General features: G+C 37.0%; 1 protein-coding gene across 2 annotated transcripts in view; it reads left to right on the top strand.

The window, feature by feature from the left end:
• The first annotated feature begins 794 nt into the window (after positions 1-794).
• The window catches only part of negr1 (neuronal growth regulator 1), a 172231-nt gene continuing 148918 nt past the window's right edge, over positions 795-24107 (top strand). The window contains exon 1 of one of the 2 annotated variants that reach the window (XM_023340076.1): positions 795-1611. In XM_023340076.1, the coding sequence (XP_023195844.1) occupies positions 1442-1611 (170 nt within the window). In that variant the 5' untranslated portion in view covers positions 795-1441. The remainder of the gene's footprint in view (positions 1612-24107) is intronic. The other variant, XM_023340077.1, reaches the window with a different exon arrangement.

The raw sequence follows: 24107 nt of genomic DNA, 5'->3' as shown, positions 1-24107 counted from the left end.
TATTTATATCCTTGGCATATAAATAAATGTAAATGGCCTCAGCATAATTTTATTTGGCCTCAACTTCTAATTAAAAAAGAAAAGCATATATATTACATCATAGATTAATAGGATGTAATATATTGATTTATTTCACACATTTTATTTATGCTAATTTTCGTAGGTGTTGTTTTTAACTAATGATTATCCAAAATTCAGTTAAGATGCAAACTGGAAAATTACAAGAGACCAATAGAAAAATATTTTTTAGTACAGAAAAACATTATGCTATAGAAGCTGTCTCTTTGCATAGTACTGTATGGAAGCATACTATAGGAAAATTTTGTGGAAGGAAAAAGTAAGATAACAGAGATAAAGCAATAAGGATGTATGTGTGTGTTTTCTTTAGTAATATATGAACATGAATTTGGGTTTAATCTATAGGGTTGGAGGATTAAAATTACACAGAAATAAATGTTTGAACTCTGGTGAGTTTTGTGTACTGTAAATTTAATCAGTTTTTTTAAAATTATATGACACATAAAGAGTTTTACTTTTTGAATTGAATATTTAACTGAACTTGAGAAAACTATCTGATTGTAGTGTAAAGTGCTTTGGCGTCACCTGGACTTGAAAAAGCGCTATACAAGTATAGGAGTATATCACTTATGGTAAAAAACAAACAAACAAACAAAAACTTTTACCATAAGTTTTTGGATATTTGTTTCAGTTTAATAATGTCAACATGCACTGATAGCTCACATGAAACGTTAACACTTCTCCTGGAGACCCAATGGCTTCCATACATTCACAAAACATTAGCAAAGTTTACTTGTTCCTAAGGCCGGCCCTGCTGCAGGTGCACATGTCACTGGCTACTTTGACCACAACCCCCCTTGGTAAAAGGGACTTCCCAGACTTCTCATCCAAGAAAAAAAATGTCCAGAGTTTTCCTTTGGGATAAGTGCCTTTACGTCACTAGACTCCATTTCTACAAATGCGCGGACTCCTCATTTCCTTACGGAGGGATAAATAGAGGGTGGTTCACAAGTCGATATCTTTAATTGCTCCTGGGTTGTATCAATATCTACCGGTTTTACTGCTCCATCACAAGCCACTGGGAACGGGTTGCCCGGGAAACGGCCGCATGGCAACAGGATCAGAGCCTGGGGGTTGTCTGCTTCTAGGTCTGCTCCCATTTTACATCGCATTTCCTCACTAGATGGTGTGCAAGCCACTGGAGAGAACACTTCCCCACACAGCGAGCTGTACATCCAGCTAAACAAACCTGGGAAACTATAAACCACGGAGCGTTTCTTCACGGGGTTCCGAGGCGGAAAAGTCTGGAGTTAAAGCCGTCTGTCGCTTTTCTCTTTCTTTGAAAAAAAAAATTATAAAAAGAAGAAGCTTTTTTGGGCAACAACTTGGGAGAGGAAAAAAAAGCGACCACAAAACAGCTGTGATGGACATAATGATTGCGGTGCAGGATGCTTGTGTCTCTGGTCAGTGGCTTACTGCGATCATTTTCAGCCTGTGCTGCTTTCTGCCGTCCTGTTTGCCAGCCGGACAAACTGTGGACTATTCTTCGGTGGAGAATGTAGTGAGCAGACAAGGCGACACGGCTCTGCTGAGGTAAAACAAGCCAACACAACTTCACTTTCTCCCGCTCTTCCTCTCATCCCTTCCTGCAAAGTTAAACACTCAAACACGGTCGTCCCTTACTGGTCTTCCATAGATGTCCATTAAGTACTTTTTAAGGCGCTTGGTACATGCGATATCCAAACAATAGATAGTTTTCCCTCCATCCAGTCGATGTTTTTCTTTACGGGAGGGGGTCGTTTGTGCAGCGAGCCCCTTATGCAGGACGCTTTGCACAAGTGCATGTCGGCTGGCTGCTAACAAAGTTTTCATTGATGGTTCCCTTCGAAAACAACAGTAAGCATTGAATAAAGAGGTACAAGAGGGGTCTGGTGTAGTTCTGATTCTCCCAGACTGAATTACACCGTTCGCTCTGTGCTGTCTGTCGCTTATGTAATTTTGATTACATTATGTTTGCGCGATTTCCACCGTTTTGAACGCGACGGCTGCTATATAAGGGGACTGACTGTGCAAGCTGTGTGTCAGGTTTAGGAGGAAACACAGTGATGTCGCAGTTTCAAAACCGAGGCAAGAAGAGTGTGGCCGCTGCTGATCTGAATCGAGTTATGGCAGTGACGCGCTATCTCCCTCATTCTCCCCTTTCCTCCATCCATCTATCCCTTCATCCACCTCCCCTTCCCTTCATCACGTAGGCTTCGGTGCCAGCTGCCCAGGTAGCTGCTCATTAAGGCTTGAATTAACAGCTCTGGGTGGGGTTTCGCTCCAGTGCACGCATTTTTGTAGTCAAGAATCTATTCCAACACCCCCCCCCCCCCCCCCCCCCCCAAAAAAAAAAAAACCCACTCAAAACAAATGCAAATAAGTAAATAAGTTCCAAACTCACTTTAAGTCATCTCCTTAATATCAGTTTTATTTTATGTTTTTAAACTCGTGCTAAAAAACACAAGTTAACTCAATAAAAAGATGCAAAACCTCTTGGTCTACCAGTAATAAACTGAGAGGACAGGCCTATATTTCAATATTAATTCTGCCGATGCTGGCTGAAAGATTCTATGTGTGGTGCTGAATACAGAACAGCACCACACATCAGCTAAATCTGCTTGACTTTTAGTCATTGTTGACTCATACTTGATTGTTGAAGCACTGAGGGGCATCTGTGGCACAGGGTGATCTCTGGCAGCCACACTGAGATGAGTATCATATCACAAAGAGAGTAAATATGTACGCAAAGCTGCAACAAAGTGTTTGAAGCAACATAAGTTCTGCCCATATTAAGGGTGTGACAGTACATCCCTGTTAACAAGATGCTTCACAATAATGGTATCATCACTACTTGAAGGGATTTTAGCAATCTGTTTGGGAATAAGCAATTTTCATTTTGTGTTTTACAAAAAGAATAATGGCTTTGTAATCTATAATGGTGGTTTTAAAGAATCTTCATACAATGCAGTATTGACTAGTTTTGGTTTAACAGCTCTTTTAGATTTCCAACTAGTCCTGACAGGAAGCTAATGAAGGGAATGCTAACTTTTGCACTGGCAATGGTTAAAGTTAGCATCTGATTCACTAGCAGCTAACTTAAGTGTGAGCTGCTAATTTTATCCTAACCTTTATTCCCACAGGACTTATATTTAATTTGTTTACTGTCTTACACTTCGTCTTTTGTTTAATTGGGTAAGAAAAAAGTTGATGTCTGGACAATATAAAAGTGGTGTACAATGAACAGCCAGTATTTGCGGGGGTTAAGGACCACAACCACCTAAGAATAATTGAAATTGGCGAATACTTGAGAGTCCCTTCTAAAAATATTTATTTTAATAGTTCAAACACCACATTAAAAATCTTTTTAATGATCCCAAAGTAAAATTAATTGTTGTTTCTCATGTTAATTCAAGGTTCTTCAAAGAGTTTTTGTAGATGGTGATGGCTATAGGCAAAAAAGACCTTCTGTAGCAGTTTGTGTTACAGTGATTTTGAACGGGGCTCTGACTGAAGACACCGTTTTTCTATGACAGTCTCATGAAGAAAATCCTCAGGGTTGTCCTTGATTTCCCAGGATAGAAAAATTAGATTGTGGTCAGGTTTTTCCAGAGGAGGTCTGGTGTTGGTGCAGGGTGGGGTCATATGGCTGAGAAAGTATCATAATATAAGGATTTCATACCAGTCGATATCAATAATTGATTTGTTTTTTTGTTTTAAATATCTTAAATACAGTCAAACTGGGAATGTGGCTTTTCCTTTTATATTTGCAATTTTCTCTTTGGTTCTACTAATTTTCTTCTTTCTCCATGCTGCTGTTTTTTATTTTTAAGCGGCTGCGAGGCACAGTGGCGAAACCTTAAACTCTTGATGCATCAAATTACTCAACAGGTTGTTGCTAGGTCACCAAAGACTGAGTGAATTAGTTGATGTCACCAACCTATTGAATTATTGAATATTGTATTGGATGAATTATCTATTCATATGGATAATGTGTTTATCACAACATATGTTGTTGTGATAAACACGACAATATATGTTGTTGTCCCTCTAAACAACAACATATTGTTTAGAGGGACAATATGTTGTCCAACCCTACTTGGAGATATAGGAATCTTACCAACAACAGAACTGATGACTTCATGCATTGTCAGCAACAGCCAAGGGTGAAATGTAACCGGTAGCCAAAATAACGAATAATGATGAGCTCTCTTTGTAAATAATATGGACGGAAACTTACTGCCAGTAGTTCAATGTCTGGACTGCAGATACAACATTTTATAGTAACACATCCTGGATAACACTATCTGTTATTGATGAGCACTGCTACTCCACCTCTTTTGCTTTTCCAGCTTTACGTCTCTGAAAAAAATCACAAATACTGAATCGCAGATTGTCAAGGGTTTATTTGTAAATTTCTTTGCTGCCCATGTAAATGAGTTTCCAGTGTAGGTGTCCAAAAAATCACAGACAATTTAAGGAGAATGGAAGAAAACCAGTACTGCTTGTTGAGAACAAATACCAACCCACAACACCATCCTTCACCTGCTGCACAGGGCTAGTCAGCTGACTGAAACAAGGCTACACTTTTGTCTCGCTAATAAGAAAGATATTCGACTGCTATGGAAAATCCTGTTTGGGAAGTCACTGAATGGAACCATTCCACTTATTACAGTTTACGCCATTTTAAAACTTTTCTTGTCAAGCTACTAGCATGTCTGTTAGTTTCAGACTCTGCCCGAGCAGATAGCTAATTAACAAGCTAATATTAGTTTGCTATTTATCCATTATTACTCTGTGATGAGCAGAAGAGTAAAAGGGGGCAATATTCCAAGGACTTGTAAACAACTACTAGCCTTATAATTTCTTACATTTTTTATATCTGTATATCAAAATTTGAATTACATTAATTAAAAAAATATACCCTCATGGTATAATATTCTGAAGATGATCATGAGAATCTTGGTCCATCTTATGCCTAGATTTGCCAGTGGCAAATTGGATGTCTGATTCTATTCAAGAGGAAGTCTAATTCCCTGCTACCAGTCTGGGTTGGCAGTGATCAGTGGCAGGAGATTTTCCTGAATCCTGAGGTTTATTGGTTCAGATTATCCCTTTGCTATGAATCAGTCCATTAAACAAGTTGCCTCCCAACCCCCACTTCCCTCAATAGGGCCACACTTACTCTCAAGCAGGTCATCGCAGCAGTAAATGCCACCTAGAAATTTAGATGAAAGGATGTACAGGAAACATTTTCAAGATGATTTCATGGCTAGACTCTCATAGTTAATTAATGGGTCCTTCAGTGCTCACTGTAACCATTCATTTCCCTTTTTTCATATGTTAATGCTGCCAGTATGACGTTAATGCTTTGCTCTGCTTGGACATGTAGACCATATGTAGATGCTAAACATTAATGTTCTTAGTTTGCATCTCATTGCTTAACATTTTCATCAGGGTTGTGGTGACAAAAGCCCCGCTCTGTCTCTGTACTGTCATTTTCTCCAACCACAAGGAAGCAATGCTCTATCATTTTCCCTCTAGATTGAGAGTGCAGCATTGATGGATGAATGAACTATCTCTTTAGGAACTAGCTGCGGAAACAGTGCCTGCCTGTTGAATTTCTCCATTGTTGAGACCCTGGCTGGTAAAGGGCACTTTTACTGTGCCTCAAAGCTGATTGCTGGCTAAGAATGTGAGCATTCTCAAAGACTGAAACGCCTAGAAGCATGCAATTATTTACTGCTTCTGGTTTATGAAGTGGCTCCTGAGAGATACATCTGCTCTCATGTTTATTTCTCCAAACCTCCTTGATTCTTGTTGCTGCATTTTTGCTGGCCTGATTCATGCTTAATCCTTTTGAGAAAGAGTAGTTCACAGGTACATCATCTTTGTAAAGGCCCAGCTTGTGAGAGAGTATCGGCTTTCACAGTGTCTTACTGGTGTATGTTAAAGTTTGGCAAAAAAGGTAATTCCTCTGTGTCTATGAACTTTCTGTGGGGGCACATTGTTCAAATGTTTCAGTCCAGACTTGGTTTGCAGGTTTCATGTTGTTTGGACTCAGATGAATGAACTATTCTAGTATATGACTCAACAGGCTGAGATTTGAAATGGACTGCAAAATGAAAGGGTAGTTTTCAATGCTGCCAGGAAATGCGCAGCATCAGTGCTTGTCTCTTCCATATAGAAAAACAATTGTAATCAACAGTATAAAGCTTATCTGTGTAAATTTAGTTCAAGCAGACTTAGTTCTTTTAAGATGGGACTGGGTCGTACATGAAACTTATTACATTGCAGTCCCTTTTTCTTGTATACTTTGATTTGTGTAAAGCTCCTTTATCTTAACTGCGATTAAAACTCAACTTGATTACTGTTGTGGGTGAGATTTCTATGCATTACAGTTGAAGCAAACAAGGACTAATTACAGAGGTTCCAAATGCTTAATTATGTTTTAACTTTACTTCAGACCCCAAAATACTTTCATAATAACAATATTGTAAAGGGATTAAATAATTGTGATTGACTTTTTTAACTTTTACACACAAAGAGTTCATCATGCATTGTCTGTGTTGACTTTGTGGACTATGTGGCATTCCAATCATAACTAATAAGTAAACTCCCTGGGGGATAGGTAGATTTTTTTTCTGATTACAACTGAATATGGGCTAAACAAAACAAAAAAATTGTAATTTAGCTTTTAAAGCTTTATTTTAAGTTTAAAGCAGAGTCAAGAAATGCAAGAGAGACTATACAAAGAATAACAAGATAATCTTGGCTTATTTATGTTATTTAGTTTGACAGCTGGCCCTCAGCCACAAATAAGGCCTGCACCACAGGCTTTTGTCTCTGTAATGGTGCAAAATTGACCTGTCACTTGTTTGAAAGTCTGGTATTCGTATAAATCTAAAATTATTGCCACACGTCAACAGGCCGCTTGATGAAAACCTTTTTGGGCTGTACACAATTGCTGCAAAGACTGGTTTTGTAGCTCTATCCTGGACAAAAATGGTGCCATGCATCACTTTCCTTTTCTGTGTCATTATTACGGCTTTGAAAGGTCTTGACATTTACTATAAGCACTTGTGCCAGAGACGGCGCCTATTTTAAATGGCTTACTGCCTCCCCCCACACATGTACAGATTCTAGTGGGATGGAATAAGATAATATTAAATGACTGTTCAAGCTTCACAGGATATAATTTAAAGGAGGAATTGTTGACTGTCTTCCTAACACAGACCAAAACTAAAGCCGAAGAGTGTGCTAACTACTTTCAGAAATTCAGCACTTTTTTAATTAGGCCAAAGCCACTTCTCTGAAAGCAGTATCAACAGTATGAACTACTTCATTTCCAACAGCTGGAAAGGTATGGAGCTTATATTGTGTGCTATGAACACATTGGCTACCTGGCAGATATCAGCAGTACCATGCGCTCGTTTAGGTGAAAACCTGTTTTGCCTCTTACGACACATCTGGGGGCACACCTGAGTCTGTCACTGTTAATTAAACGGCAAAATCCTCTCTCCTGTTCAATGCGGCACATGTTTAACGCAATCTGTGCTGCTCTCAGCACAATGTTGCCTTTCTTTCACAGCCTTTCTGCTCCTCGCAGTCTCCATTCCAAGAGGAGCCAATGTTTTGGTTGTCATTTGATCTCTCCTCAGCTAGGGAATAGCCATGATCATGAATAAAACTGTGTGCATGTGGGAGGGGCTCCCAGATGGAGCCATCTCTAAATAGATATTAGTGATGATGGGAAGCTGACTGTCTCCGCTGCCAGAAAGCTAACATTAGGGAGTATCTTCTGTTGCTTAAGGGAGGCTGACTAACTTACTCATTAGATTCATTACTCTGTCTTCTTTTTGTAAGTGATAAGTATTAGTGAGAATGGAAACTAGCTGTCGATGTGACATACAAAGTTTGCCATGGTTTGTGTTTAAGTCCTCAGGAAAACCATAAAAACATGTCTTCAGCAAAGTAGCAAAGTATATTATTTGTTTTTAAATTTTTTAGGTTTTATATTTGAGTAGAAAGGGCTGCACAGTGGCGCAGTTGGTAGCACTGTTGCCTTGCAGCAAGAAAGTCCTGGGTTCGATTCCCGGCCGGGGTCTTTCTGCATGGAGTTTGCATGTTCTCCCTGTGCATGCGTGGGTTCTCTCCGGGTACTCCGGCTTCCTCCCACAGTCCAAAAACATGACTGTCAGGTTAATTGGTCTCTCTCTCTAAATTCTCCCTTGGTGTGTGTGTGCATGGTTGTTTGTCCTGTATGTCTGTGTTGCCCTGCGACAGACTGGCGACCTGTCCAGGGTGAACCCCGCCTCTCGCCCGGAACGTAGCTGGAGATAGGCACCAGCAACCCTCCCGACCCCATTAGGGACAAAGGGTGAACAGAAAATGGATGGATGGATGGATCTGAGTAGAAAGGGGGTAGTAAAATTCCATAGGTTGTCAATACTTTATCAAAGATTAAGTGCCTGCTAATGGGCTAAAGACTGATCTCATTTATCTCATCTCCTAAGAAAAGTACAGTTTTAATTGTTTTGTTTTTGTTTTGAGCTGAGAGGATTTTGATGAAAGTTTGTAGCTTTGTCAGAAAAAAAGAATTATGTTATGCTGTTTACATTTGTCTTTAACCTGTAATTCTAACTGTTGCATAAAAAAGCTACATGTTTGAGTTTTTATGTGTAGATTGACTCTGACATTCACTATGTCAATGATGCAGGGTCACAAACAGCAATGCCTTTAATTTCATCAGTTTTTGCAGATTATGAAACTGGCAAAAAAAACTTTATGGTTTTCATTATATCAGTCAGTAAGTTTACTTAAAGAGTTTTATAAAAAAAAAAAAAATAAGAAAAAAAAAGTTTTCTTCATATGGAAACAAGGACCATAATCCTTGATTAGTCCTGACTAGGTAGTAAAAGTGAAAAATTTTAAAGTTAAAACTTGCTGTAGAATTTATTGTGAATGATATATTGCAGTATTTTTGTCTCAGATTTTGAAATAGCATTTTCTGCATTTATTTTTATGGGAGTGGTTCGGTTTTAACTAGCTTATGCATTGTTTGCACACAGTTTTTACTGTTTTCTAATAAAAGTTAAATATAATAAAATTGATAGATAGATTTTTTCCGCTGGTTTGTTCAGTGCATTTACAAGTTGCTACCTAAAGGTTTAAAAAGGTCTTCATCTATATTGTGCATTTATATGCAAAATGCAAACAAAAAAAAGACCTAACAGAAAGCTACAGTAGGTCTTTTGTCATTCTTGTCTAGAGATTAGCTTTGAACTGCCTGTTTCTTTTGTCTTCATTAGGCCTGTCACGATAGCAAATTTTGCTGAGCGATTAATTGTCTCAAAAAATTATTGCGATAAACGATAATATTGTCTGAAGACCTTTTTACACTGATTTAATGGAAATGACGTAATAATGCATGTGATTTCCTGCCAAAGATAGATACACTTTATTTTCAAAAGAATATTTAACACTGGAGCTGATAAACAAAATAAACAAAACAACCAAAAACAAAAACAAAATGGATTCTCAGTCTCCATTAACAATAAATGTACTTGATAAAACTAAACAACATAAAGCCAAAGTGGAAATAAATACTGCATTCAACCTAAAGATTATGAAGTCTGTATATTATGTTGCCCTTCAGTAATAATTAGATTTAAATAGAGAAGATGGGCACATCGACTACCTGATACAATAATTCACACTACAGATTTTTTGCTCCTATTTTTCCCCTTATGACAATCTTAGATGTTGATCTTTCTAAGAGTGTGTGGTGTGTTACGGATCGTCGTTGCCGCTCCGATCTAAATCAGGGTTTTTCCCCGACTGGGATCTTAACGCAGCCTGTTGAATGTGACAGGTAGCCAATCAGAAAGCGCGGATTCTCCTCCATGTTTTCTGAGGGGAAATTACGGAGGGGAATCCCAAACAGCTGACACGGCTCAACCCGAAGTCCAGCGGACATTGGAGATGATATGGGGAAACAACATTAATGTTTATTCAACACGCAAAGAATATAGAAATGACAAGAGGAGGAGTTGGAGCGAAATTGCTACCGCAGTTGATAAACCCGGTAACTTTTCAGCTGTTCTTCGTTAACGTGAGTAAACAGGTTATAATGATTTTCATTCAGTCAGGACTTTAGCTGACACTAACCACATGCATTGCAGGTAGATTGTAGTAAAGCATTGATTAATGCCTGATTTTAAAATTAGTTCACTGGACTTGCAGCCATTATTTTGTGCCCATTGTTGGACACCGCAGGACCGAACCCGATCGAACCGTTATATCTAGGATTTCTGTCGGCTAATGTTTGGTCTGTCAGGTTTTGAAAATGGGCCGACAATCGGCCGACAGCTCTAAGATCGTGTAGTGTGCGCTGGGCTTTACAATAAGGAAATGAGGAAGGAGGGTCAGTGGAGAGCACCGGAGTTGAGCCTTTTTTCATTCGGTGTCATCAACAGAAAGAGAAAAAGGCCGGAAGAGATGATAATGCCGATAATTGAAATGACGTCGATAGTTTTAATTTATCGTACGATTAATCGATTTATCGTTTATTGCGACAGGCCTAGTCTTCATTGACAAATGGTCCAAATAGTCCCAGTCAGAATGGAACGTTATTTCCATGATTAATCATGTTTTACTTAAAGATTGGAACTTGGCCATATATTAATATATTTCAAAACCATAAAAAAATAAATCTAGTGCTAAAATTAGAGGAGAGAGACACTTAGCTTTGTCGGCATGCAAAGCAAAATCTAGCTTTCTATAACCTAATGGTAAAACTATGAAGTGCCACTGACATGCATAAACGAACCAAATTTACACACTATGAGCATTTTTCAAATGGATTATATTTGTGGCCATGATTTTGCAGACAAATCATTCCATTGTACTTTCTGAAAATTAAGCTTTTCTATTTCTAATGTATTTCAATTAGTTATAAAGTGATTGAGTGCCCTGGTAAATTAAAGCCTAAATAGAAATGCTTTTTCAAAGTAATTTTTTCTATGGAAATAGATGCTATGTTAGGCTTTAAAGCATCTTTCTAATACTCTTATAATCACTACAATTATGGAGGATAGAGGAAATAATTTGGGATGGAAAATGGAGCTTTCACACATTTGAGGCTCTAAGCGTCCATATCATTATAATAATTTGGCACTAAAATATCACAGAGGCATTTTTATGCTGTGTAAAAAGGCAGTGCATTGGAATTGAACTCAACAGAAAGTGTATAGGCACTAGCAGATTATATCATCAGTTTAAGTTTAGAAAGAAGGAACTTGAAAGATAATTTTTCTGAAGTTCATGTCTGCCTTGTTGGTATACTACACTTTCTTGTAATGTCAAATACACTTAGAATGTTGTACTGTTAAAGTAATTGGGGCACCATTTCTCCATTTGCTATTTATATCTACAGTGCAAATACATTAGATCAAGTGAAAGGAGTTCTTACAGACTGCTTAAGAAGATAGTTGGTGTGGACTGACTTGCAGAAGCTGAATCAGAAATAGCACTGTTTCTCTGCATGTTCCTTTATTGGCAAATCATTGCTTTGTTGTAAGATTTTGCTACTCTCCGATGGCTTCTGCAGAGTAAATTTGTTTTACCAGCTCCTTGTTGAATGCTGCAAAGCCTTCTTAATCATATGCCAACTCTTGCAGCCTTTAATCACTGAGAGAACCCATTCCTTAGAGCCCCTTCAATTACAATCCTTAATCAATCAGTTAGCATCTCCTCGTGTTCCATGATAATTAGTTGTGCTACTCTGACAACATTTTGTAATCTCATCACTCCCTCCCCAGTAGAGCAGTATATGGAAAGCCTGGTTATGTAGCTCATGTTGGCAGGTCATTGACAGCATCTACCACCATCCACTGTAAAGTTTAGATGCTCTGACCTGAGATCCACCACACACTTGTCTTTACTTTTTTCAGTGTACCTCCGTGACCTAGACACTAAAGGTGGGACTTTTCAAATTTCTGGAAAAATATCACCTCTGCTTTCTTCATGGTAATATTTTTCTCATGCTTGAAATCTTAGATATTTATAAGAAGTGGGTGTGAGGTGGAATCACCATCAAGACAATAAATTTCCCTGTATAGTGTGGCCTATGACACTACCAGCCATGGTTGATATTTATGAGTGAGCATGGCTGGAGGGAATGGAGCCAGACATTAGTCTCGTCCCATGGGAATATTAAATCAGATGTGTTGACACATGGATGTCTTAACGATGTCCTTCAGTGAATTAAAACCAGCTAAAGAGATTTGAGATCTAAGCTGGAATGTTCTTGTGGTTTAATGAAATTCAGTCCTACCTATATATCTTGGTTTTACATTATATTATGCACATGGATAAGTGTATCTTTAATACCCTCCAATGATGTCCTTCAAAATATTAGAGATGGCTTGAAGTTTTCCCACAATATGTTGGCTGTAACGTGTCTCAGTTACATTAAAATGCATTTAGATGCCTTTGAGCTTATCACTGTGTACATCACAGTGGTAAGCTCAAAAAGATTAATACCCTTGGCAGATTCAGGTTTAAAGTAATCTTATCAGTTTTCATGATTCCTTTGACTTCATTCTTAAGCTTTGATTGCTTCCATTTTACATTTTGGACTTGAAATATTTAATTTAAAGTAAGGCTGTCAATGTTAATGCGTTAACGCTAGAGGTGTGCCGATCGATCGGCCACCGGTCATCATTGGCCGATTTCCGTGAAAAGGTGTATGATCGGTGATCGCCAATTACGCCAATCTTGTTGCCGATCACCTGTATCTCGTTCGCAGCCTGCGTGTGCAGCTGTCTCCTCTTTCCTTCACACAGCGCAAGCGTGCAGCAGTAAATCCTAAGCAATGTGGTGTGGAACTTGAACGCTCTGAGAGTGAACGGGAAAGTTTGCGTGTTGCAGTGGAAAATTACCTCCGGGGTGAAGCATGTCAAAATGCATCAACACAATAAATCTAATGTGACATTAGAAACAAGCACTTGACAGAGTTTGGCTATACATCGAGGCTCAATGCAGGAAAAGAGGACATCCGGAGCGGCCAGTAGCACAACTACTAACACTCACCCGGATTAGCATCACGGTCAGAAAGCTAAACAAATAACCTGAAAAATAATTTAAATCTTCGAGCTAGCGGTGTAAGATGCTGGTTCTGTTCTCGTTGTTGAACTGCTGCTACGCGCTACTGGTAGTAATATTTCACAGATGTAACGCCGTTTCTGCTCCACCTGCAGTGAACTCTCATACCGAACTTCTGCTTAAAGCTGCAGCACGTAACTTAAAAAAAAAGAAAAGATTTTAGATATGTATTAAAACTTTCGCTGCCCTAACACAAAACAGATCATCTCTGAAAAAATAATCGCTGTCTTCTGCCTCCTCCTGGGTTCTGCAGAATGACTTTGCTCGGTCAGAAACAACCAATCAGAACCAACATTAATCAGCTAGCCATGCTATCAGGAAGGATCGTTTATTTTGATGCAGCCTGCGTTTGACTTTGAATGAGTGTCTCCTTTTTTACTTGACATTATTTGATACAGGCAGCATTATGAGATTTATTTGATTTATGTATAAATTAGGCTGTTGAGAGCCTTACTGTTAAATATTGTTTTACTGATTGCAGGTTTTTCAGTTGTCCTTTTGACTGAGTAGCTGCTGTATTGCGCCTGCAAGTATGTTGCATGTTTTATGCCTTATTGCCAGATCATTTTTTTATTTTGTCAGATCACATAGTAGCATTTATACCTAAAACAAAAAATTAACAGTCAATCCAGGTGATCGACAGAGATCGGCCTCATTGGTGATCGGAATCGGCAGCAGAAAACCTGATCGGAGCATCCTTAGTTAACGCATGCGAATAATCTGAAAATGTCCTCGATTTAATATTGCGTAATGCAGATTTTGACCTAAAAGTTTCCCTTCCGCAGAGGGTTACCTCGTTCACAGGAGTGTGTTATGGGCTCGACACATGGGATGTGAGAAACAACAATGAGAGATTAACCTTTTACGCTGATGCAAGCATCAGGCATCAGGAAGGAATGGGACACCCAAGAACTAGAAAATAAAATATGTCACATCTGTCAGTTGTGCCCTGAACAAGTTTGTTACTACTTGTATGCATGTGTAGTGGAGTAGGTTTCCCTTAGTTGCTGCTGAATACTGGGAGGCTATGTTACCTGCTTTCTGCTGAAAAACAAAATTAAAATAAGAAAAAAAGTAATAAAAGAACAACAACCGCACTCATATTTATATTTCACGATTACAAGTTTAGGCATAGTGATTCATTGTGATTAATCACAGCGTCACAGTGTGATTAATCTGATTACATTTTTAATTGATTGATAGCACTAGTTTAAACATAAACAAGAACAAAATAATTTTCAATATCTATGTTGTATTTGCAAAAATAAACACTTTAGACTTGTCTTAGACTTGTGTTCTAAAGTGTTGAGACTTGAATTTAAGGCCTGGAATTAAAGTTAAATAAACAACTATTTAAACTGTATTTATTCATTGCTATCATCAAGAAAGCATTTAGAATAAGGAAGCCACAAATGGCTGCAATGATTTTAGATGTAAACTATTTTCTATTAAGAATGTTTGATTTATCAATCTGGAATGCTTTTGGACAGTGGACAATTTATACCTGAGCAAAAAGGAAAACAAATAATAAACAGCCCTTGGAGTTTTGAATACCCATGCATGGCTGAATGTTCTGAAAAAAGATAACAACTGTAAGATGTTAATGGTAAAATTATGCTTAAGGTTTATAAATTGTGTCCAGTCTTATTGGGAGAGAACACAGCATGCATTTGATGTGAGGATTTTTTTGTTATTCAAGATTTGACACTTGACTTGAGCTGGAAGAAACTGGCTTTTCTATGGCTAATATATGATCACTTTAAAAGACAGCTACTTTCTTTTCATTTCCAGTTGTCTATCATCGACATTTCCTCAAATACAACTTACAGACTGTAATCACTTGTACTGCAGTCATCTCTGTCATATTTTCACAATGGCTGCTCACTCACAATGGAATAGAAGCCACACCAGCTAAAGGAAGTACATATTGTCATAATTCATTTGTCTCATTGTTGGCATGGCTAAAGAATTTTAATTGGAGTTGTTCTCAGAAAGTTATGGTGATGTTTTTTTTTTCTTCTTCTTTGCAGCTTCATAACGTGCCAGGATTTCTGATTGCTGTAAATGTTTGTTAGAGCTGAGTAATTAGAGAGTCTGTGTTGATAATAATTAGTAAACATAGATGGAAGTGGGAGAGCGAATCAGAGTCATTGAATGGTTCTACATTTTGCTTTCAAAGGGGTGAAGATAACAGAAGTGTGTAAAAGACTCAAGAGCTGATTAAGGAGAATTTATCTTGGAAATATTATAATACAATGCTGCAAAGGCTGGAATCAACACTGGATTTGAAGTAATATTTCAATTCATTTTTACATTTTTATTTAGTGTCCAACAACATTTTTAGAATCACAAATCATTATTTTTGTCAGCTACTATGTTTTATGGAAGCTCCTTGTGGAAAGAACCCAGGCCAGGACTCAAACACAGGATCATCTTGCTGGTAATAATTTATAAAGACTACAAAAGGGCATTCCTGTGATAAATATTATACCACTTATATAGTCACACTTCGACCAGTTGAGGCATGAATGAAGAACGTCCGTGGCAACCCAGAGCTTACTGGTAATGCTTTAAGAACAGATCTACTGAGCTTTCTAGAATGTAAGGTGGAATTTCTGTGGATTGAGTTTGGTATAAGAGGGACAGTAGGCAGCATATTCTTTTACCCTTTGTAGAATTGAGGAAGTAATGAACAAAAATTTAAACATGCAGCTTTTACTAACAAAGTATAGTATGGTTTAGCTTACCAATATTATATTTGAATATTTGAATTAGATAAAGTGTAGTAAAGCGTGTTTGACCTTAAATACATTTATTCAGCCTTTTCTTTTCGTCAGACCTAAAGTTTTCATATCACAAAGCACAATTTGACATTTGATAACCTAAGTGAATACAAAATATCTGTCATTCTCATGCTAGCACACAGAGGACATTAGACAGCTTTATAATAGGTATTGTTACCCATGTTTTATTTTCTTATTTTATGTGCATAACATAATCATAAAACACTGTAGACTATATGTATATAACCATAAGTTTGCAGTCTCGTTTACCTCTAAAATTTATAAGAGTGATAAATGCCCCTGCTGCGTTCAAAAAAGCTTTGATAAAATACATAGTGAAGGATTCAGTTCATTATTGCTCAATAATTACCGAAAGTCACAGGGGAAGAAACAAAAGTCGTTTCTACGTTACGTCGTGCCCTCCGCTCAAACTGACTGACAGGGCTGACATGTTTGGAACTATTGAGAGCTATGTGAACCACGTTATCACGTATCACCTAGTTCAGAGTGACATAACTCTCTATGGTGATGCTTAGTCAGTTATCAGGCCTGGGTGTAGCTTGCAAAATTGATCCAACTTTCCATTGTGTGCGTAATGTGTTCTTTCATGTTTTAAAAAGGATAATACAATCATTTTAAAAGTAGATTTTGTTTTTACACAGGCTATATTTGCGATTAAAATGTGTTTTAAGATTAAAACATGTAACTGTGACTAAAATATCTGTACAAAATATGTACTACTCCAAATGTGTTTTCACATCATTAATATTTTTCACTTAATGAGGACCTATTATCTGCTATAATCGCTGCTCTCACACATGGCATATTTGAAACATATTTTAGTTCAAAGCTGTAATTTTGAAGTTGAAAAAAGGAAGTTGTATTGTTTTTCTGTTTAATACCAGATGTGCAATGTTCAGATTGTACACATGGTTTGTTACTGTAAAATTACACAACCGCAGAAAAATAAAATAGCTGTTTTTCTATTGGAATGCAAAACAGGCCCTTTAGAACTTGAGATATGTGGCAGCTTTGAAAGAGGTCATTAGTCAAATGGTCAGTACTGGGCTATTAAAAAGTGTTAACAGTATTATACAGTATTCTTACACAAAAGTTTGACAGTGTTTTATTATAATAGCCATCAAATCACAGCATATCATTTAGTGTAATGAAAAAAACACTCTACAACAATGTGCACATGTTTAATAGTGAATTAATCAACTGATCCATTAGACTGCTGCTCATTAGTTTTCTAATTTTAGATGAGGGGGTGATGGAGAGCTAGGCTTTTAAGATTCTATGATTTCCTCTCACTTCTGTCTTTTTTCAAGCTCTTTGGCACAGTCTGATATACTTTTTTATTTTTTATCTGTCTTTCTCACTGCTGTTTTCTCTCCCTAATTGCATTCAGAGGTAAGCAAATGCAGTTGTGATCAGCTTCTACCCAGTGATGGATGAGCTGTCTGGTGTTCTCGGTGAACCCTCCAGAGTTTGTTCAGTTGTATTTAGTGATATTCTATGCTGTTTTGTTCTGTCTGATGCTTAGTTGAGAGGAGAGCAGACTATCTTTGCAGTTAAGAAAAGCCTTCAGCAATGTTCTTTGCTCTTCAGTCAGTCAACAAATACTCCAGAGTTTTAATATTACAGACACTTAAGCAGCATATACGCATAGCTTCAGGCTAGGGAGGATTGATGGTGATCACGCAAATCTCAAGAGAACCCGGCTGCTTCACAAGATAATTAGAAAGTTTAGTATTCATCCAAAATATGATAATAGCTTATCTAGATGACACTATTTTTCAGACTACATTCTTTTGGGCTCGTGACATTAGTTGGAAGTTTTGAAGTTACTTGGTTCGGAGAAATGCAAAAAGTATGCATCCATAATCAAACAAACATCCATGTACAAACTCAACTTGTGACCATATTTTTTTAGTGCAATTTCGCAGCTTGCATTGCTAATAGTTGTTAGAACCTCAACAATTATAAAATCCCACTGGTTTTTATGCAACTAGAAAAAAGCAGAGCGCAATATGAGAAAATCTTTCAATAGCTTCCAATGCTCTCTGTAGCATTGAGCATCATCTGAGTCAGGAAACGGCATCTGATGCACCAAGATTTAATTCAAAAATTGAATTAAATTTCTAGAAATTTAAAAAAAGTATTCCCATGGCTATAGACTAATTTCTTGCTGTGGTTGTACTGGGGCGCCTAACCTTTTTTCATATGGGCATCCAAATTTTCTACCACATCACTTTTAATATTGTAAAGTTACTGGTTTATTACTATTTAAATTACTGTCCATAAATACAATATTGACTTGTTATTGATTAAAGCTGCAGTATGTAAAATTACAAGTGGAACATTGTTTTTTCATTGAAATCTGAATTATTTGTATATAAAATAGTATTATTAAGAAAAACAAAAATAGACTGAGTTAGAGTTCATATCCATGGATTAAATCATGGATTAATTCATTTTAGGTAAAATGACTTGTGCTGAACCAATGTTTGTCTTAAATCTTATTCACATAGATATAAAGCATGTTTAAAGCAGGATGAAGGAAAGTGTATTTGGACTTCTTCATAAAGTCCTTACACCATCACATCCTATACCAGTATACAGATAAAATGTAACAAAGACAACTTGTATAACCTTGTAGCATAAGGTAAAATGATCCCCCTTTGAGAGAAATAAATGAAATAAATTGAATGTAGTTCCATTCAGCAGCTTAAAAAACTGTAGTTTCCTTTTTTTTAAACTCATCAGTAGCCTTAAGGTAAGCCCCTTGAGATACTCATGCCTGGAGCAATGAAACTTGCTGACTGTTTAACCTAGGGATGCAAACAGTTAATCAACGTACACTTAATTGTCGAGTAACGGCTTATTAGATTAAAATTAGTTCCATTCGATTAACTAGTAACATCACATTAGATCTTCTTTCAGTGGCCACCATCCAGGACATGATCGTTATTCAATCGATAAGATCACTCAACTTTAAATTAACTCATTAATTGATAACTTACATCCCTAAGTGCACAGCAGAGATGCATGAGATGTAAACCGGGTGATAGACAGGCGGGCGTGTTGCATGAAGTAGTAATACTAAGAACATCCGCCAATCATCATCATCGATTACAATGATGAATTTTTTTAATTGAGGCAGAGGCAGGAGTTTAATGTTATTAATGCTAACCACACTAGCATTGTGGTTAACCTCTTAGATGTCTTGGGCATCTAGTTTCTACAAGATCCCCTAGACATCGTAAAATGTCATCTTGATGTATTTGTTCTAAAATTATAGTCAAACTCTGCTTTACAATGCCTCCTGTTTCACACATCGTATGGCATCACATCTGTTACCAACATTAGACATTTATGAGAAACAATGGTGGCTGTAGACTGTGAAAAACATATTTTGATTACTGTTAAATTAATCTGCTGGAATCGGTACTAACAGGTCAAAGCTTTACAAAACTGTCAAAAATCTGCCACCTAACTGATCTTTGCATCTCTTTCTACAGATGTAGATGTAGATCTTTACAGACCCAACATTAAATTACTCTGAGTGCTTCACAGCATGTTTCAGTTCCACATAATACCAAGTTAGTGTTATCAAAGGAAGGATTACACTCCAAGCTAATTAGCATTCAACCCTTGAGGTAGGAAATAATGTATTTCTATGTTATGCAGTGTGTGCAGCTATCATTTCCTTGTCATGTAAAAATGTTCTTGCCAGTTTTGGATTTCATACACATACTGATTCATCTTACTGTATTTTGGATAAAACCCCATTTCACAATAATACTTCCCTTAAGCATGCAATCAGCTCCCAGCTTCTATAGCTCATGGTGCAATTTCTCACTCAGATGTCTTTCTTGGAAGTGAGTAGGCCACATCTTCTGCCTCAAACCTCAATCCAGGCAGCGTCTTTGATTTCAGTGCAATGCCCTAGCTTTTTTCTCTGCACCGTTCGAGTGCCACTTTCATTTCAGAATATTCACCCCTTGTTATTACCAGTGCAGTTGCTAATGGGTATGCTTTTCAAAGCCTGAAGATGATAATCCTGTCATCTTTGTTTTCATGGTCACCTCAGGGCTATTCAACAACTTCAAAAGAGAAAGAAAAAAAAAAACCTCAGCACTGTAGTGTTTGAGGTTTGTTCTTGCTGTTGCGTTCCATATCTGCCATGGCAGGCAGAGCTTCATGTGGAAACAGGTGCTTTGCCGAATGACTTTGGTGGTGTGCACTGGCTCACTTAAGGGAATTTGTGGGCCAGATGTTTTATTATGTTCTGTTAGTGTTGTTGTCAGTGTTCCCCACTAGACAAAGGAGTAGGGGCAAGACGTGGCTTGCTTTAAAACACTTGCAATCTTTAAAATAATAGCTATCAAAATTATTTTTTTCCAATTTCCTTTTTCCAGTGCAACACCATATAAGGCAATCGAAGTAAACATGAAACCAATCAGATATATCCAAGTTTATGTCACACGTTTGACTCAAAAAAATTGGCTGTATTTCTGTTTTTGCATCACCTAGAAGCAGCAATTTTTGATTTGATTGTAAAGACACTGGGAGAGGAGAGTCTTCTTAATTTGTTTTGGTGAGTAAATATTTGTAGATTGCATGGGATACATCCGTGAAATACAGATGCTCAATGAATCTTAAGTGTTTACAGTAAATACAAACCAAGGCTTCTTCACTTATCTTTGTACATGACATGAATTCTGACACTGACTGAATTAACTTTAAGACTCTGGAACAGAGAAATTGTAAATGTATGCTTTTCTCTTCACAATGCACACTGTGCTCTTGTTTCACTATGACATTTTATGAGTAACAAGTCTTCAGAATCTAGCGGCTGTTCATCAAAAAACACCATTGTAAGCTCAATACAGTGATTATAGATTTTTGTACCTGCGCATGCATTTTACTATTTATATTTTATGAAGAAGACAATGATATACTGGACAATAATGGTATACAGGTGTGTATTGAGGACAGTGTAATTATTATGTTTTTGCAACAGTAGCATGATGTTTTTGAACAGCTGGGGAGCCACTTTGCTGAGACGATAAATATTTGATATTACACATCTAATTTGCAATTTGACATCAAAATTGATGAAGATTTTCTTCTCTCTTAAACGCCAGAATTATAATAACCAAATTTTTATACAAAAAATCTGATAAATATAAAATAAAGGTAATATAGTACAGTGAATTAAGAATAATACATTTTTTTCCTGTACAAGCTCAGGTTTCAAGGTTAAACAACTGCTTGATTTTGGAGTTTGAAGCATTATTTACATAGATATTGTTATAAATTGCTGTCTGATTAATTAGGATGCATTTTAATCATTAAAAAGAGGTCTGGATGTTTTACCTTTAATGAAGATCACTCCACTTTGCTGTCTATTTGAATATGTGCTCTTGGCAACAAAGAAATCTTGATTTTGGATTTCCATGCATTTTAATGAAAAGCCCCAAAAGGCTTTCAGACTGTCTCTCTCAAAGCCTAATGCACTATTATCTTTCTTTGATAGTTGGACTTATTTTAAAATTAAAGTCATTAGTAAGGACAGTTTATTTTATCAAAGAAAGTTAATTGGAGATGCAAAAAACATAATGAAAAACGTTTTATGCTTTATAATAGCTGTATTTACCCATTTGTTCTTTTTTTGGGTATAATCCTTGCATCTTACTATTCTAATTGATGTGACAAAAAAATGCACTGTATGGATTACATATGTGTTGTGCGTGGTTCCTACATTTTTCTCTTATTGAATGAATGAATCAGTATAGAGGAGCCGTCTCATATCTTGGAAATTGTGAGTTTGATTCCATCTTCCTCTTACGATGTGTAAGTTGCCTGCTAACTTTGTATCAGTGTATGAAGGCGTGCACGTTTATGAGTGCAAGTATGTGAATGTGAGAGTACAACGAAATAATTGTTTTTTTTATAATTGTGTCTTTGATTTGGTCTTAGATATTCGAATTAGCAAAGACTAACTTTAGACATGAAAATATAAGGACTGGATAAAGAGCTGTAAGAACAAAATAGTGTGCTTTATGGTCTGTGTGTATGTGTTAATGTGTGTGTATACTGATGTCTGTCTCCTCTGTGTACTGTAAACATGTATTAGCAGGACGGTTTTGAATGTGTTGACTGACAACTACTACATGCTATATTTGTGCTGTACTTTATCTAACAGAAAACACAATTAAATAATTAATGTTCAGAGCACATGCAATTGGCACTTACCAGTTGCTTCAAATTACATTTCTTTTAAATCTTCAGATTACGTTTGTACTTTTCTATCAACTCAGCTGTCATTTGACAGACTAATTTACTCCACAGATTTATTTCTTATCGGAAACTTAATGAGTAGACAGAGACTATATACTGCCCAATGAATAATTCATTCATGGCTTTATAAATTTTAAAATAGAATTTAGAAAATAATGCTGTAAGCTTTTGTAAAATGCCTTTAAACTGATAATCAACTAGCGATCCTGTATAAGGCAAGTCAACAGCTAAAATGTTGAGCTGAGCTTCAAAGGTGACTGTTAAGCCCAGATGATTCAGACAGAGTAAATTTAAAGGTCTCTTTTTATATTATCATCACCTCCTCCTCGATCTTAATTCTTGTGGTTTTTCACTTGGATGTGACACTTTGGAGCCTCTCCTGGGTTATTCTGGCACCAAGGAAGTGACAGGTCCTAATTATACAGCCATGGTGCAGAGACACTTAAACATTAACAATTAGGTAGGGATGAAAGCAGAACATGAAAGAAGGGTAATAACGAGTAGGGAAAACGAGAGAGGGAGAAAATGAATAAAAACAATGCATTTTGATGGGTTTTCTAATATAACAGGCAGGAGATCAGGTTTGTGGAGGACAGATTTGGAATTTTCATTAAAAATCCTAATCAAATTTTTAACCACATTCATTAAATTTTACATAAAACACTTTGTGTGTTTTTTGGTAGTTGCCAATGCACTGCCAGAATTTCTCAGCCCTTGTGTTGAACTTTTGTCCTTCATTGAGAACCCAATAACATACAACAGACCGTTATTAGATGCTTCCCAGCCATATGGTTAGCAAGCATAGTAATTGCCTCATTCGGCATTAGGGAACATTGTGGATGAATCCGTGATCTGATAATGCCGCGATGTTTAACAAACAGTTCGAAAGGACACTGGCCTTCTGTTTATGCTGCCAGCTGTAACCCTCCCAGCTCTAAATGGATTAATGATCCCGAGGTTGTCAGTTTAAACCCGGGCACAGAGGATACAGCTGATGTGTCCTTGAGAGAGTCACTTAATCTAAATTGTGTCAGTTAATATCCATCTCCGTAAAGGCTTTACACACATATCATAGGTTATGTAAGTCGCCCTTTATCAGGTAAGGAGAAAAGAACAATGCAACATCATTTGGCCACTTGGCTCAACATGGTCTTGGCAGTGCCAAGCAGCCCTGGCCAAAATTAAACTGCTTTGTCATTGGAGCTATAATGTATCATATATGCACAAAGATTTTCTTTTTTGTTTGTTCATATTGTTGATACAGTGACTCTCATAACTGTTCACATCTCTGTGATAACAACAACAACAAAAAACAAGATAAATTTCAGACAGATTTGTTCCACAGTGTGTAGTTTGGTATAATGCAAGTGACAAACAGAATTTGTTGTTTTTTTCACTTTTGCACTATCTGGCTAAAGCAATAGTGTGCAGAGAGGGTAGAAAAGATCAGAAGGATGTCATGTTTAAAAGTATTAATCAGAAGAATGGCACAATAAGCTATATTTTCGTACTGTGGTGCACAAAAAGACATTCAGATAATCACCTGAAGAGAGCTGAAGGCGAGACATTTTCTCACAATCTCAGAGATTTGGACCTTTGCAAGATGGGGAAAATGCCAATGCAGATGTGGCATTTTGCTACATTCCTACCAATAAGGCTGTATTGCTAAACTTAGTTTAAAATGTGTATAGATGCAGTCAGATTTATGCATCTGGGTTATTTCACCATTATTGCTTAAAATGACTATTTCTGAAAGATTTTTGTTTCTCTGTTGATCTGTAGTTACTACAG

The sequence above is a fragment of the Xiphophorus maculatus genome, chromosome 9, assembly GCF_002775205.1.
Source record: "Xiphophorus maculatus strain JP 163 A chromosome 9, X_maculatus-5.0-male, whole genome shotgun sequence".
NCBI classification, from domain to species: Eukaryota; Metazoa; Chordata; class Actinopteri; order Cyprinodontiformes; family Poeciliidae; genus Xiphophorus; species Xiphophorus maculatus.
The sequence above is the reverse complement of the archived record's forward strand: the minus strand, read 5'-3'. Positions and strand labels throughout refer to the sequence as shown.